The 14,401-nt window shown below is 38.6% G+C and overlaps 1 protein-coding gene across 1 annotated transcript; it reads right to left on the bottom strand.

Moving 5' to 3' along the window:
- Positions 1-7,177: 7,177 nt before the first annotated feature.
- Positions 7,178-8,140, bottom strand: LOC131901722 (olfactory receptor 51G2-like). Its single transcript, XM_059252815.1, has one exon. The coding sequence runs from the start codon at positions 8,138-8,140 to the stop codon at positions 7,178-7,180; it is 963 nt and encodes a 320-aa protein (XP_059108798.1).
- Between the last annotated feature and the right edge of the window lie 6,261 nt (positions 8,141-14,401).

Genomic DNA, 14,401 nt, shown 5'->3' with positions numbered 1-14,401 from the left:
AAACCAATACTGTCTCCTGTGGCCTGCCATGATGACACAAAGAGTTTGAACATTGGTCTGCAATAGATAATACTATTGTGATTATTGTGTTACTAACACATTGCAATTCTCAAGGCTTTCATTAGTTGTGACTCATTTGATCCCCACAGATACTGTGAAATATAGACTTCAGGGGGCTGCTTTTCCTACATTGTGGATGGTAACTGATATTCAGGGATGTGACTTGCTCATGTTACTCCTCCTTTAAAAATCTTTCAGTGGTTCCTGTGCAGTCTTGTAGAATATGGCTTGGGTAGTCCTGTGATGAAGCACATTCCCAAACTCTCCATTCATTGCATGGTAGACTTTGTCCTGTTCAGGATTCTTCAGCCAAGGACATCGTATTTCAATTTCTAAAAAAGTCTGTGCTATTTATTTTGGGGGATTTTGTGTTCTGCCTGTATTTTTCCTTTGATTTTTCACATGGCTCAGATCCTCATTCCTTTAGATAGTAAACACCATTTTCTCAAAGAGCCATTGGGATGACTCTTGCCTCAATGATGCCTCGACCTATAATCCCCTCCTTCATTATCCTCACATGACATGCTCTTTTTTTCCTGTATGCCACTGAATTGACTTTTACATGTCATGATTACTTCTTTCCTTGATGATCTTCTGTCTCTTTTACTAGATTACAAATTCTATGGATATGTCAACCATAAGGTTTTGTCTGTTTACAGGTAAATCTTACCTAGTGTGTGCAGTTCCTGGTATGGAGTAAAGTCACAGTAAACATTTATTTGAATGAATGAATAATGAAATGATAACCAAGTCTTGTACACATGAAAGAAAAACAAATAAAATATAAGTTGTGTTCCCCCAGGCATCAGATAGTAGAACTGATGGTAGGTTTTGAAGAAGAGGGGATTGGAACTCTATCTCAAGAAATCATGCATTGCACCCATGGGATGGACATAACATGTTTGATTTATTGTTGATTGTACAGAGAAGAAATCTCCAAGAGAGATTTGGCTAATTTTCTGAACTGTGGATAGTTATCATATCAACTAGATTCTCAAATATTTTATCTATGTCCTATTTTAAGAAGCAAGAAGCCCAATGAGGTTACCAATAATATATATATATATATATATATATATATATATATATATATATATATACATATATGTACATATATCTGTAAGTGACATTATAGTATACCTTCAGACAATCTTCCCAGAGTTAGGTTTCTTGGACATCTTCTCATTTTCTTAGCTCACTGCATCTTCTGTCTGTGCTCTCCTTCCATCAATCAACCCAAAGGAAATTGCTCATATTTTTTTTTAAGTTACAATCTTGATTCCTTATTTATTTTGTAGGAAGTTATCTTCCTCCCTATGATGTATAGACAAATATGAATTGACAAAATGCAACATTATGTTGTTTACTACAAAAAATACATGAGTAAATCTAATAATTCAAACAAAGAAATATGTAGATTTCAATGATACATGCCCGTGCATTATTTTCAGATGTTTCTCTTGAAGGGAAATTGCTCATAACCTTATTTGCTTTTCTTACTGTTGTTTTAGGGAAACTGCTGGTCCTGTTATTGCCCTTGGCTCATTCCACCACCTCTCTTTCCCTCTAACTTTCCTTATAGATTTCTCAAGTTGTCTCAACCAACCAATCCTTCTAAGTCATCACGTTTAAATTGATGATGAACTTTGAATCCTGATAAACTGAGTTTCATTATCATTTTCTCTATCTGTCCATCAGTGCTTTAGCTTGAGTACAATATTGACATTTATGTACAAGCCTCTGGAACCGGAATATGTGAGATAACTTCAGCTACATATGTCTTCCACTTGTTGAAGTAACAACAATTCATAGGTTTGAGTATGTGAAAGTAATTTTAACAGTTTTTCAAATGGAGAGAATTAGAGAACAGTTTTTGGGTTTTAGCCATTCTGCTGTATTATTGTATTATACTGGGTATATACTGGGTGTGTTAGAAGTTTTGTTAGCTTTGAATGAAAAATGAATTCAACAGTGCTACCCTTATTTACAAAATCAAATGCCCATTGAGTTGACAGAAATACTCAATCACAGTGCTGTTTAGCATGAAACGCCCTCCTTTTTTCCCAAGTAAGCTGTCCTACTTCACAGGTTGTGTTAGATCCCAGCCTCATTTTCTTCCCCTTCTCCCTAATCTCCTTTGTAAAACACAGAGGTATAAGCCATATTGTTTGTTGTTTGAACTCAGGCATTTGGTGGTTGTAAACCTACTATTCCTAAAATTAATTCAATCAATAAAATCAATCAGTCAATGAATGAATCAGTCAGTCAGTCAGTCAGTCAATCAATCAGTCAGTCAGTTAATCAATCAATCAATCATTAATCTTTTTTCTTTCCCATCTTTTTACATTGCTCTTATTTTATTCCTCTGAATTTCCTTCCTTAAGATTTCCTTATTTCAATTTTTTTCTGTACTAACTCGTAAGCATTTCTTCTTCCAATTACTAATTCATGCCTATAAAATTGCCACACACCCACTTACATAGCAGTTTCTGATCTCAACCAGTTTGACTGGTTACCAAAACTGGAAGTCTTTTAATAAAACTTCATTTCACAGTGTGTGGTACACATGATGATGAATTCTCTGTGCTAACTTGGCTAAATTATAGTGACAGTTTTTGGTCAAGTAGTGTTCTAGATATTCTCTGAATAAGTGTTTTTTTTTTTTTTATAAACTATTAACTTTTGGATTTTCAGACTTTGAAGAAAGATCATCACTCTATTCTGTGTGTGGCTTCATTTAATCAGAAGAGAGGGTAAACTGAGGTCTCCCTAGGAAATAGGGATTCTGTCCCAGATGGCGTTGAGATACAGAGTGTACATAAACTCTTCCTTGGGTTTCCAGCCTGTCCTGAATAATTCATACATAAGTGCTCACAACTGAAAGAGCCAACTTCTTGCCTCTGCACCAGTTCTGTTTCTCTTTGAAACATTGACTAAAACATATACTAGAAATTCAGTCACTCTGATGAATGAATGAAAAATTCACTAGAGGAGTGTAGGGACCATGTTGGTGTGCTCCCAAGCACGAATATTAACATTTAAAAATATTTCATTATAGACAGGACTTGAGTGGTTCCTTTAAGCATCACTATTGTGGACCAATTGTATAGAGATTTGTTTTGGAACTCAGCAGGAATTTCTCTTCTTAAACCTAACACCCAGGTCTCTTTCTGACCTCTACCTTTTGGTATTTATTTTCTTTGAGCCTTTGCTTGGGAAGATAGTAAAAGGATCCTCCTTGTACTCTAAAAATAGAGGAAAGCCCAATTGTGAGCCTTGATTACTCACTTTGGTTGTGGTCATGGTCGAATCTGCTGTACCACATCTCATAGAACACAGAAGCTTCTTCAGTTAAGATATTCTTCTTTTATTTGGATTCAGGAAAACGCAACCAGGCTCAAGGGAAAATAGGATTTGAGTCACAGAGAAACTTCTCTGTGTTCGGCTCCACCCCTGGGATGGGAATGTTTGTTGAGAGGTTCAGTTGGTTGGTTGGGGGAATCTCAGAGAGATTATAGATATGACCAATTGGATCATACCTCTAGCCCAGCTGTCTTTAAGGCATGCTTTCCTCAAGTTCTAATGCGTCAGTGGCCCAGACACCCGGGTTCCCTCAGTTTTATAAAGTGCTTTTCCCGTTTCCCAGAAGGAGGGACCCAGCCAACACTGAGGTCAGAGTCTTTAAATAATTTTTTATTGTTCTCACGCAATTCATCCAGAGCACAGTTTTCCCTCCCTCCACTCCTCCCAGTACCCTTCTCCCCTAGATCCATTCCTCCTCTGATTCCTTTCAGAAAAGAGGAGGCCTCCAGGGAATATCAACTGAACACCGCATAACAAGACACAATAAGACTAGGTACAAACCCTTATATATCAAGGCTGGGCAAGGCAACCCAGCAGGAGGAAAAGGGTCCCAAGAGCAATTTAAAGAGTCAGAGACACCCTTACTCTCACTACTAGGAGTCCCACAAAACACCAAGCTAATAATCATAACATATTTGCAGAGGATCTAGCACAGACCCGTTCAGGCTCTGGTTGCTGCCTCAGTCTCTGTGAATTCCTATGAGCCCTGCTTAGTTGATTCTGTGGGCTGTGCTCTCCTGGTGTCCTTGACCCCTCTGACTCCTACAATTTTTCTTCCATTTCTTCTGCGGGACTCCTCAAGCTCCAAAGGAACTTGGACTAACAGGCCAATAATCCTGTAGGGCATGAGTAAAGGAAAGTAGGTATGTTTTAGAAAGACAACTTGGATCAAGATAGGTTCAAAAACTGAAGAAACATGAAACTTAAAGATGAACATTGTGACTGCTCATCAACGTGTTGGAAATCAGAAAAATGCCATGTTCTGAATTCCCTATCATAACACATTTTGATGAACTCACAAATTCAGCAACCTGCCACTTAAGTGATGTTCTCACCTGTTCAATGCTTTTTGTCCTGTCTCCATTTTCTCAAAAATAAAGACAGTTTGTTCCATCCTGCCCTTCCTACCATCAAGAAATTGCTATAGTGCTTGTTAGTCTTCCTTGGACTTCAGATATGACACATAATATATGTAAAAAAAGTTACTTAATCCATTCACCATGTAACATGGCAGAGCACCAGCTATGCCAGGGGCCCCAACCAGGAGGAAGACTTGCCTCTGAATCAATGTGCACTATAGCATTTTTGCATGTGTGCCATGTAACATGTAAAACTTTTGATGCCAATTGTAACAGGGATGTGTGGAGTCCCTATCAAGCCCTAACATAATACCTGCTAGGTACATAGACACAAATAAAGAAAATCAAACTCACTGACTTGGAATTGGTTAAAGAGTGGTCACTATTATAATATAAAGAAGATGATATGAAATTCTGTATGAAGGGGCCAAGGTATTTTTAGAATCCCATTTTAATTTCAGAATGGAGCTTGACCTGGGGGCAGACCATAGTTCATGCTTAAAAACTGGTATACACACTTGAGACAGACTGAGAGTTCTACTTATAGGAGCCCTGCTTCAAGTTCTATCTTCTGCCCCTTGACTCTTCTCTAGTCATATTTAACCACTTGTTCTACTGTGTAGGCAGAGGACTTTCCCCTTAAGTCTCCTCCCACTTCCATTTCTCTACTTATCCAAGTGAGTTCAAAATCATCATCTACCAAATATACCTTTTTCTTTTTTCAGGAGCCCAATTAGAGCGCAGAAAATTCCAAAAGTTCAAAAATATACTATTTCCCTCCTTCCAACCATAGCTAGTATCAGTAGCCCTTTGCTTGCTCCCCATTTCCTGGCTTATTCTTCCCTATACTCCAATGGACTGTGAGATTCTCAAAGGCAAAAATGAGTTCTTTTTCACATCTGAGACCTTAGAAACTTAAAAATAGGCATAAATAAAACTTTTGCTTTAAGCCTAACTTTTTAAATAATATATCAGGATCCCATATGAGTTGACAAAACCAAGTGTTGGGGATGTGGAAATTTTAGTGATAGTAGTTAAGTTTCTGAATTATCAGTGAACAAAAAAAAATTCAAAATGAAACAAATAACAAATTTGAGGAGTTTCTGAAAGCAACAGCCCATGCTGCACCACATGACTTCATGGCTGGCTTGGTTCTGAACACACCACATGTGCACCTTTTATTGCTCACGCTGTCATACAACACATCCTAATGAAACAGTTTGGCTTAGTTTTGAATCTACCTTTTTTTTTTGCTGTACACATAAAATTTTCTTCTCTTTTAGAAACATAATGCTTCTATTACAGAAAAGAAAACTTTTAAATATTTTTCTACCATCATTATTCATCATGAAAATATAATATTAGCATATCTTTGGACTGTATAATGATAGAATTATTTATAATACTTCTGAGTTACTGACTTCAGTTTAGTGAAAACTGTATAATGCTGTCTTGGAGTGAGGACCAAATCTTCAACAACTTCCGAAATGACTGTAAGTATACTTACTGCCATTTTATCCTATGTATTTATAAAGCGATGTTCTCAGTAGTGGTCTTACAAAACAGAGATGTCACTCAACTCTGAAATTTTTTCCCCCCCCCGACAGGGTTTCTCTGCAGTAGCTTTGGCACCTTTCCTGGTTACTCATTCTGTAACCCAGGCTGGCCTTGAACTCACAGAGATCCGCCTGCCTCTGCCTCCCAGTTCTGGGATTAAAGGCGTGCTCCACCACTCCCCAGTTTCAATTCTGAAAAAATTTAAAGATATTTTACAGCCTGCAGTATGAAATACTCAGTTGAAACTTAATTATGTGAAAATATCATTAATATGTAAATTTGCTGTTATGTTTAATTATTGATAAAATTTTATGCTTAACATAGAATGTTTTAAAATAAAAATTTTCATGATTTATTTTCAATAAATATTTAGTTTCAATACTTACTTTGTATACATGCATGCCCAGAATTGTGTAAAGATTTCTCAAGTGAAAAAGGGTCAGTATAGAATAAATTCAGAGAAGATTGTTATAATAAATAAATCAATGATTATTTGCAGTTATTAGAAAGGAAAGGAAAATCTTTATTGGCTTTTACAACATATTGTGATACATATTATTTAGTGTATAATAATCCTAGCAATATTGTATAATATAATTATTTACATTTAACCACAGAAAGGACACAACAATAAACAGATAAAAAACTTATTATTCTGCTTACTCAGAACTCTGTACATACTTTAAACAATGTACCCATTATATCACATTTAATAGACTGTTTTTCTATTTAGACATTTTGGATATGTATTGAAATTTAAGGTCTACAAAGCAAAGGCAGCATGTTCTTTTTTTCTGTTGCTGGAATCTAAAGTAGGGCTAGAAAACATTGACTTTGAGAAAATATGTGTGACATAAATGAGGTAACAAATAGACAAAACATATTTTCAGATCAGAAAATGTAACTCATTGGTAGAGGGCCTGCATAACATGTTAGAGGCATTAGAAATGATCCCTAGCACCATAGTAAACAATTATAGAAATAATTTTACCACAGTCTTACACTTTTTATTGTTGATGCCCATAACAAAGTTATTGGTATGACTTGATCTACCAAGTATGTTGTTTTTGTTTCCCAACCACTTCGCAGGCTCCAAGTCCCATAAACATCCAGTGTCATCATGTCTGATCTTTTCTTCTTAGTACACTGAACATGGCCTCCCTGATGGGCTTGGACTTGACACTGTAGATGATGGGGTTGAGCACAGGAGGCACCACAAGGTACACATATGCTACAAGGGCGTGAACGATGTGGGGCAGGTGCTTACCAAAACGATGGATCATGGACACACCTATGACTGGAATATAAAAGACCAGGACAGCCAAGATATGGGAAATACATGTATTGAGGGCTCGGACACGCTCCCTGGGAGAGGCTAGCCCCATGACTGTGTGAAGAATCAGTGCATAGGACATAACAATAAGCAAAGAGTCTACACCCACTGTGGATAGAACCACATAGAGTCCATATAGGATATTGACAGTAATGTCAGCACAGGCCAGCTTCATGACATCAGCATGGAAGCAGAATGAATGAGACAGGAGGATCTTGCCAGGGCAGTAGTTTAGTCGCTTCAGCAAGAAGGGCACTGGGAATAGTGACAGAGTGGCTCGAGCTACAATGATAGCCCCAATCCTGATGATGACATTATTAGTGAGGACAGATGCATAGCGTAGTGGGTTGGAGATAGCCACAAAGCGGTCAAATGACATGGCCAAGAGTACTGAAGACTCCACCACAGAGAAGGAGTGTAGGAAGAACATTTGTATTAGGCAGGTGTGGAAACTGATCAAATGATAGTCAAACCAGAGCACAGCCAGGGTGGAAGGCATAGTGGACAAGGTAAGGCCCACATCACTTAGGGCCAGCATGGACAGGAAGTAGTACATGGGCTGGTGTAAGCTATGGGTCCTCTTCACAGCCAGGAGGATGAGGCAGTTTCCAGTGAGTGCCACAGTGTACATGGAGGAGAAGGGGATGGAGATCCAGCCATGGATGGCTTCTAGTCCTTGGATGCCAGTCAGGAAGAAATACTGTGGCTGGAAGAAGGAGATGTTGATGAAGGACTGGGAAGGGAGCATCCTTGGAGACAGTTAAGGGCTCTAGGAAGATGTGATCTGTTCAATCTCTGAACAAACCTAAGTAGAATGATGAAGTTAATGCAAACACTTCTGGTGTAATATCTATTGATATGGGTTCAAGCATAAACACGACAGATATGAAACAGATTTAGAAATGTAGTGCATCTAAAAGAAAAAAATTCCAAAGAAGGAAAACAGGACTGGTAAGATAGCTCAGTGAGTAAAAATGCTTGTTGCCAAGCCTGATGAACATGTCCTCAGATCCAATCTGGTGGAAGCAGAGACTAACACTGTCAATCTGACCTCTGATCTCATATCTACTCTATGGTCTACCTCTCTCACACTAAGTAAATTAATAATGTCAAATATAAGGAAACCATAAATTCAACCCAGTGAGTACCAAAGTAATAGTTAAATGTGAGAAGCAGTATTCTCTTCACAATTGAACCTGGCAATGAAGATTGTAAGAGCCAGAATATCAGGGAGTCTGCTGTTAAAGTCTCTCTTAGAAATAGCTGCATAAATAGGACAGGAACAATGGTGACAACAATGGACATGTACATGTGGAAGGGGGAAATTTCATGGGGTCCCACCTCCAGACCAAGAACTCCAGGCAACTAGTGATTACTAGGAGAGGAAGAATGATCACCTCCGTGGATGAACCCACCTTCTGGTTGTTCAATATGAAGTGGTCAACTCTGAAACCACATGCACACAAATAATAAAAACAGACAGCCAGTTGTATTTAAATACTTTTGCATACTTATACACACATGCATACACGTACCAGTAATAATCCAAGAAAAGGCTATGTGAGCATTTTGGGGGATGGGTAGGATTCAAGGGAAGGCACTTGGGAGGGGCTGGAGGGAGGAAAATGAGGGATGGAAGTCATGCAATTCTATTGTAATTAAAATTTATCAAAATTAAAAAGAAAAAAGCCATTACTCAGAGGAGTCCAAAAAATATGGAAGAGAATTCTGTATCACATTTTTCTAAATAGTTTGAAAGCAAAACAGTAGATCACATCTGACAGAGGGCTGATCTCCAAAATATATAAAAAAAACTCAAGAAACTAGATATCAATATAATGAACAATCCAATTAAAAAATGGGATATAGAGCTAAACATAGAATTCTCAAAGGGAGAATTTCAAATGGCCGAGAAATATTTAAGGAATTGCTCAGCATCCTTAGTCATCAGGGAGATGCAAATCAAAACGACTTTGAGATACCATTTTATACCTGTCAGAATGGCTAAGATCAAAAGCACTGCAGACAGCTTATGTTGGAGAGATTGTGGAGCAAGGGGAACACTCCTCCACTGTTGGTGCACAGCCACTTTGGAAATCAGTGTGGTGGTTTCTCAGAAAATTGGGAATCAATCTTCTTCAAGACCCAGCTATACCACTCTTAGGAACATACCCAAGGAATGCTCAATCATATCACAAAGACACATGCTCAACTATGTTCATAGCAGTATTATTCATAATATCCAGAACCTGGAAACAACCCAGATGCCCTTCAACTAAAGAATGGATTAAGAAAATGTGGTCCATAAACACAATGGAGTACTACTCAGCAGAGAAAAACAACGATATCATGAAATTTGCAGGCAAATGGATGGAACTAGAAAGTATCATCCTGAGTCAGGTAACCCAGACTCAGAAGGACAAACATGGTATGTACCCAGTCATAAGTGGATACTAGATGTAAAGCAAAGGATAACCAGACAACATCCCACAACTCCAGAGAAGCTAGCTAACAAGGAAGACCCAAAGAGGGACACATGAACTTCCCTGGGAAGGGGAAATAGATGAAATCTCCATGAGTAAAATGGGGAGGATGGGTGGGCAATGGAGGATGGGGGATAGGGAATGAGAACATAAGGGAATGGGATTGTTGAGCTGGAACAGGGATGGAGTGGGAGAGCAATGAAAGAAATACCATGATAGAGGGAGACATCATGGGGATAGAGAGAAACTTGGTCCTAGGGAAGTTCCCAGGAATCCCCAAGGATGACCCCAGCTTGAACTACTAGAAATAGTGGAGAAGGAGCCTGAACTGAACTGGCTTACCCCAGTGACCAGATCGGTGAATACCCTAACTGTCATCACAGAGCTTTTCTCCAGTGACTGATGGAAGTAGATGCAGAGATCCACAGCCAAACACCAGGCAGAGCTCCAGGAATCCAGTTAAAGAGAGAGAAGAGGGATTCTATGAGCAAGTGCATCAAGATTGTGATGGGGAAACCTGCAGAGATGACCAAACCAAACTAGTGGGAACTCATGAAAGTTGGATCAATGGCTGTGGAGCCTGCATGGGACTGGACTAGGCCCTCTGCATGGTGAGACAAGTGTGTAGCTTGATCTGCTTGGGGGGCCCCCTGGCGGTAGGATCAGAATCCATCCCTGGTGCATGAATGGGCTTTTTGGAGCCCACTACCTATGATGGGACATCATGCAGCTTTGAGGCAGGGGGAAGGGCTTGGGCTTGCCTCTATTGGATGTGCCTCCCAATGAGAGGCCTTGTCTTCTTGTTGGGGGGACTGGGGAGTGGGTTGTGAGGGAAAGGCTGGGGGGGGGCAGAAGGAGGGAAAAGGGGAATCTTTGATTGGTGTGTAAAATGAATGAAAAAATTTTCTTAATAAAGAAAAGATTAAGACAACTGTCAAAAACAAAAGAGAATGGATCAGTCTGAGCTAGTAGAGTGTAAAAATAATTTGATGATAAAGAAATTTTAAAATCAAAATGGCAGATCAAAGAAAAGAGTGATATAAATAGCAAAGTTGTATGAGGCCAAAAAAAACTTTCTGTTAAAAAAAGCATACAGTTAAAAGAATTAATTAAAAAAGAATAATTAAAGTTAAATTGAAATAATTAGCCTGAAGAATATACGATGCATTAAACAATGGAATTGTAAATACAATATTTTGAACAGAATTAAGTAAAAATGGAAAACGGAAGTGTATTTCAATGCATAATAAAATATTGTATGAAAAACTAAAAAAAGGATATATGAAAGTACTTATCATGTGCCAGGAAATAAATAGCAATGGAAGGGCCGATGTAGATTATACTAGGTGTGATAGATTATGTTAGAAGAATAAGAAAAAATTCTAGAGGTACCTTCTTAGTACCAGCAATCCTCCAAATGGGAAAATGTCTGGCTTGAATGAGAACCCTCTCACGTCTACTAGTCTACTAGACCACATGCACCAAAGACGACTGTGCACAGAGAGCTGTGAAAATGAATGCATGCTACACATTTTAATGCACGTATAATATTGCTCGGGTAGAAAAGGGAGGAAAACATGTTGAAATAAGACAGTTTTTGTTATTTCTAATATAAGCTAAAATTACAGTATACACATTTTTGGATTTGTCCAGGCCTTTGGGAGCCAAGATTTTGGAGGTAAGAAAAAATGATAGCTGAAATGAAACGACTTATTCCAAGTAGTGTTTTAACCAGGAATGATAGAATAAATTAATGAATAGAAAACAAAGGCAAACAAGACTGACCCAATAGTGAGGAACATCCTGATGGCTGGATGCATGCTTTGAAAACTGGTTGGCTTTGGAACTTACGATGAAAATATAACAAATGAATCTGGACATTGTTCAGTACTAGACAACATAGAACTAGTAAAAAAACAAACAAAAAAAAAACAACAACAAAAAAACAACTGGGGTCATTTAATAAGGACAAAAGCAAACCAGTCATTTGCCACATAGTATGAACTGGGTATCAGTGAGACTGAGAACTGTAATGTGTTAAATCACATTCTATGTGTGTTTTCTAGGGTTCCTCACTATGGTGCTGTTGCTTATTCTGTGTTTCGTGTCCTAAAACAAAAACAATGCTTCCTCTTTATGAATGTTTCAAAACAATAGAGCTAAAGAGATTTTCTTTTTTACACACATAGTGAAATGATGGGAAACCACCAAAGGCCAACAAAATAAAGAAAATGATATTTTGTAAAAATATTAATTCTGATTCATAATTAACTTTGAATTTGGAGAAAATAAAGGAAAGAGCAAGAAATCAGGCTTGCTAAGACAACATCAGACACAGAAAACTTTCAATTATGGCTGAACAATGACAGGACTAAATTTCTCTCACAAATTAATGATAAGAAAACAGAGAAAGAATAGATGCCATCTCTTCCTTTTAATTCTATTTGTAAAGTCTGTAGAATTAAAGCAGCACATTTTGTATAGTCAGCTAAGTAGAGTGTGTGGACTGCCCTAAGATTTTGTTTTGAGGAAACCAAACACAACAAATGAACAAACAAATATACTTTTAAAGCAAACTTGAATCTACCAGGCTGAGTTGAATCCCCAGGGGAGTCCTTGCCCTGGAGGAGATGGGAATGGGGGGTGGATCGGGGGAGGGTGGGGGTGGGTGGGAGGAGAGAGGACAGGGGAATCTGTGGCTGATATGTAAAATTAAATTAATTATAAAAAAAAGCAAACTTGGGGTGGTGTAAATCAATCCTAGTTATATTTTTATGGGGATGCTCTATTTTGGCATGGTTATAATAGTGCAGCTATGTTTTAATATAAGTAGATATTTTAAAATGTAAATTGATTCCAAAATAATTGGAGGGTGAAGAGTAGCCATGAGCTTATAAAAATATGGTAACTGGATGCAGGTTTGAAGATACCCGGGGTCTCTTTCCTTAATTTAGAGTTATTTATGAACTTCCATTATACACATTACAAAACTAAATACAGTTCTGTAATTTTAAATAAAAAATGAAATGTGGAAATGTATATAAAATATTCATCTCACTTTCTCCAAAATTTCAATTAAGTGGCAATAAACTATGAAGTTATCACAGTGACAGAAGAGCAGGATGGTCTATAAGGACCATGAAAATTGTTGTTTATGGTAAAAATAGGAAGAGACTAAGAAAATGGCAGAGACAGTTTGATTTTTTTTAAACAGTTCACCAGGTTCAAGAGAACTAAGAAGTTAGCATAGATAAAAAGAAAAGTGAAGAGACTGGCAATAGAGTGATTATATAGGAAGATTTGCAGTCTCTGTCTTAGGTACGCCATCTTCCCTTGCAGGTAGTTCTGCAAAGAAGGTTCAGAAGACCCAGAGAGGACAGAGAAACGAGAGGACAACACTGAAAACTGGCAAGTTGAGAAGAGCTGAGACTGCCTAGTTCTCTTTCCCTCCTTGATCAGAGAGTCCTAGCAGCTAGTTTGATTCTGCACCAACCGCTAGGCATGCTGGAGGCCTTCCCAACTGGAAGAGTATAAGCAGGAACGTCTATGGAAAAATGCCAGTGCTGACAAGGACAGTGGAGAGGATGGATGGTAAGTGCTCAGATGGGAAGAGAATCAGACACACTTGTCATCCACTCCCTCTCTTCAGATAATCCTGGAAATATAGTGTGAGTTTCCAGTTCACATCTGAGTTATAAAATCTAGGACTTTGGCTAATCAGTCTACCAGTTTCTACTGTTTCTAGGTCCAGAAGATTTCTCTTTCCTTGGTACCAACCCCACTTGCACTCATACCATCATCTGAGGTTGAGATACAGCAGCCACCAATGTGGGAAGTGAAGAAAAAGCCATCCTGGGGCCCAAGTACTCACCCTGGCTGTTGTTCCAGGCTGTTCTGTGCACAGCAGAGAGACTGAGATTTATCTTCCTGCAGAGGCAGTTGTGGCAGCAGCCTCTGTCTCCAGGGAAGATGAGAGTCACAGAGGAGCCCTTCCACTCAGGTCCTCGGGGAGTGGGAAAGCTGGAGCTTGCATTGACATCCAGAGAAAGGGACGGAGTTCAGGGTCATAGACTTCACAACAACCCATGAATTTGAGTTGATTTCAGAGACTAGTACCATCCATGGCCCATTTGAATTTCAAATCCTTCCAGGATAAAATTCCTGAAGCATCCTTTGGGCCAGTGCACAGGATGAGTCCTGTAGGATTTCCCTGACTTTGCATAGAGTAGGGATAAGGAACAATGGGATTGGAGCCCAGTGGTGGCCAAACCAAGGGTAAGGGCACCTGGGAAAGTTTACAGGAAGTAGACATGGACTGATTTCTAAACAGCCCAGACTGTGCTGAGCTCTCTGCTCTTATTCTAAAAGGACCAGGAGTGAGATTTTGAATCTTCTAAGTGGTTCTGCTGACATTCTTGTCTGAGGACTGACCTGATAAGGAAAGTACAACAATGGCAAAATTTGGGCAATGCAAAAAGCATGACTTGAAAGCCAGTCAGGCTTGAATTTAAATGCTTCTATTTCTC

This window comes from Peromyscus eremicus, chromosome 1 (genome assembly GCF_949786415.1).
Source record: "Peromyscus eremicus chromosome 1, PerEre_H2_v1, whole genome shotgun sequence".
Lineage (NCBI taxonomy): Eukaryota > Metazoa > Chordata > Mammalia > Rodentia > Cricetidae > Peromyscus > Peromyscus eremicus.
This window is presented reverse-complemented; position numbering and strand designations above follow the sequence as displayed.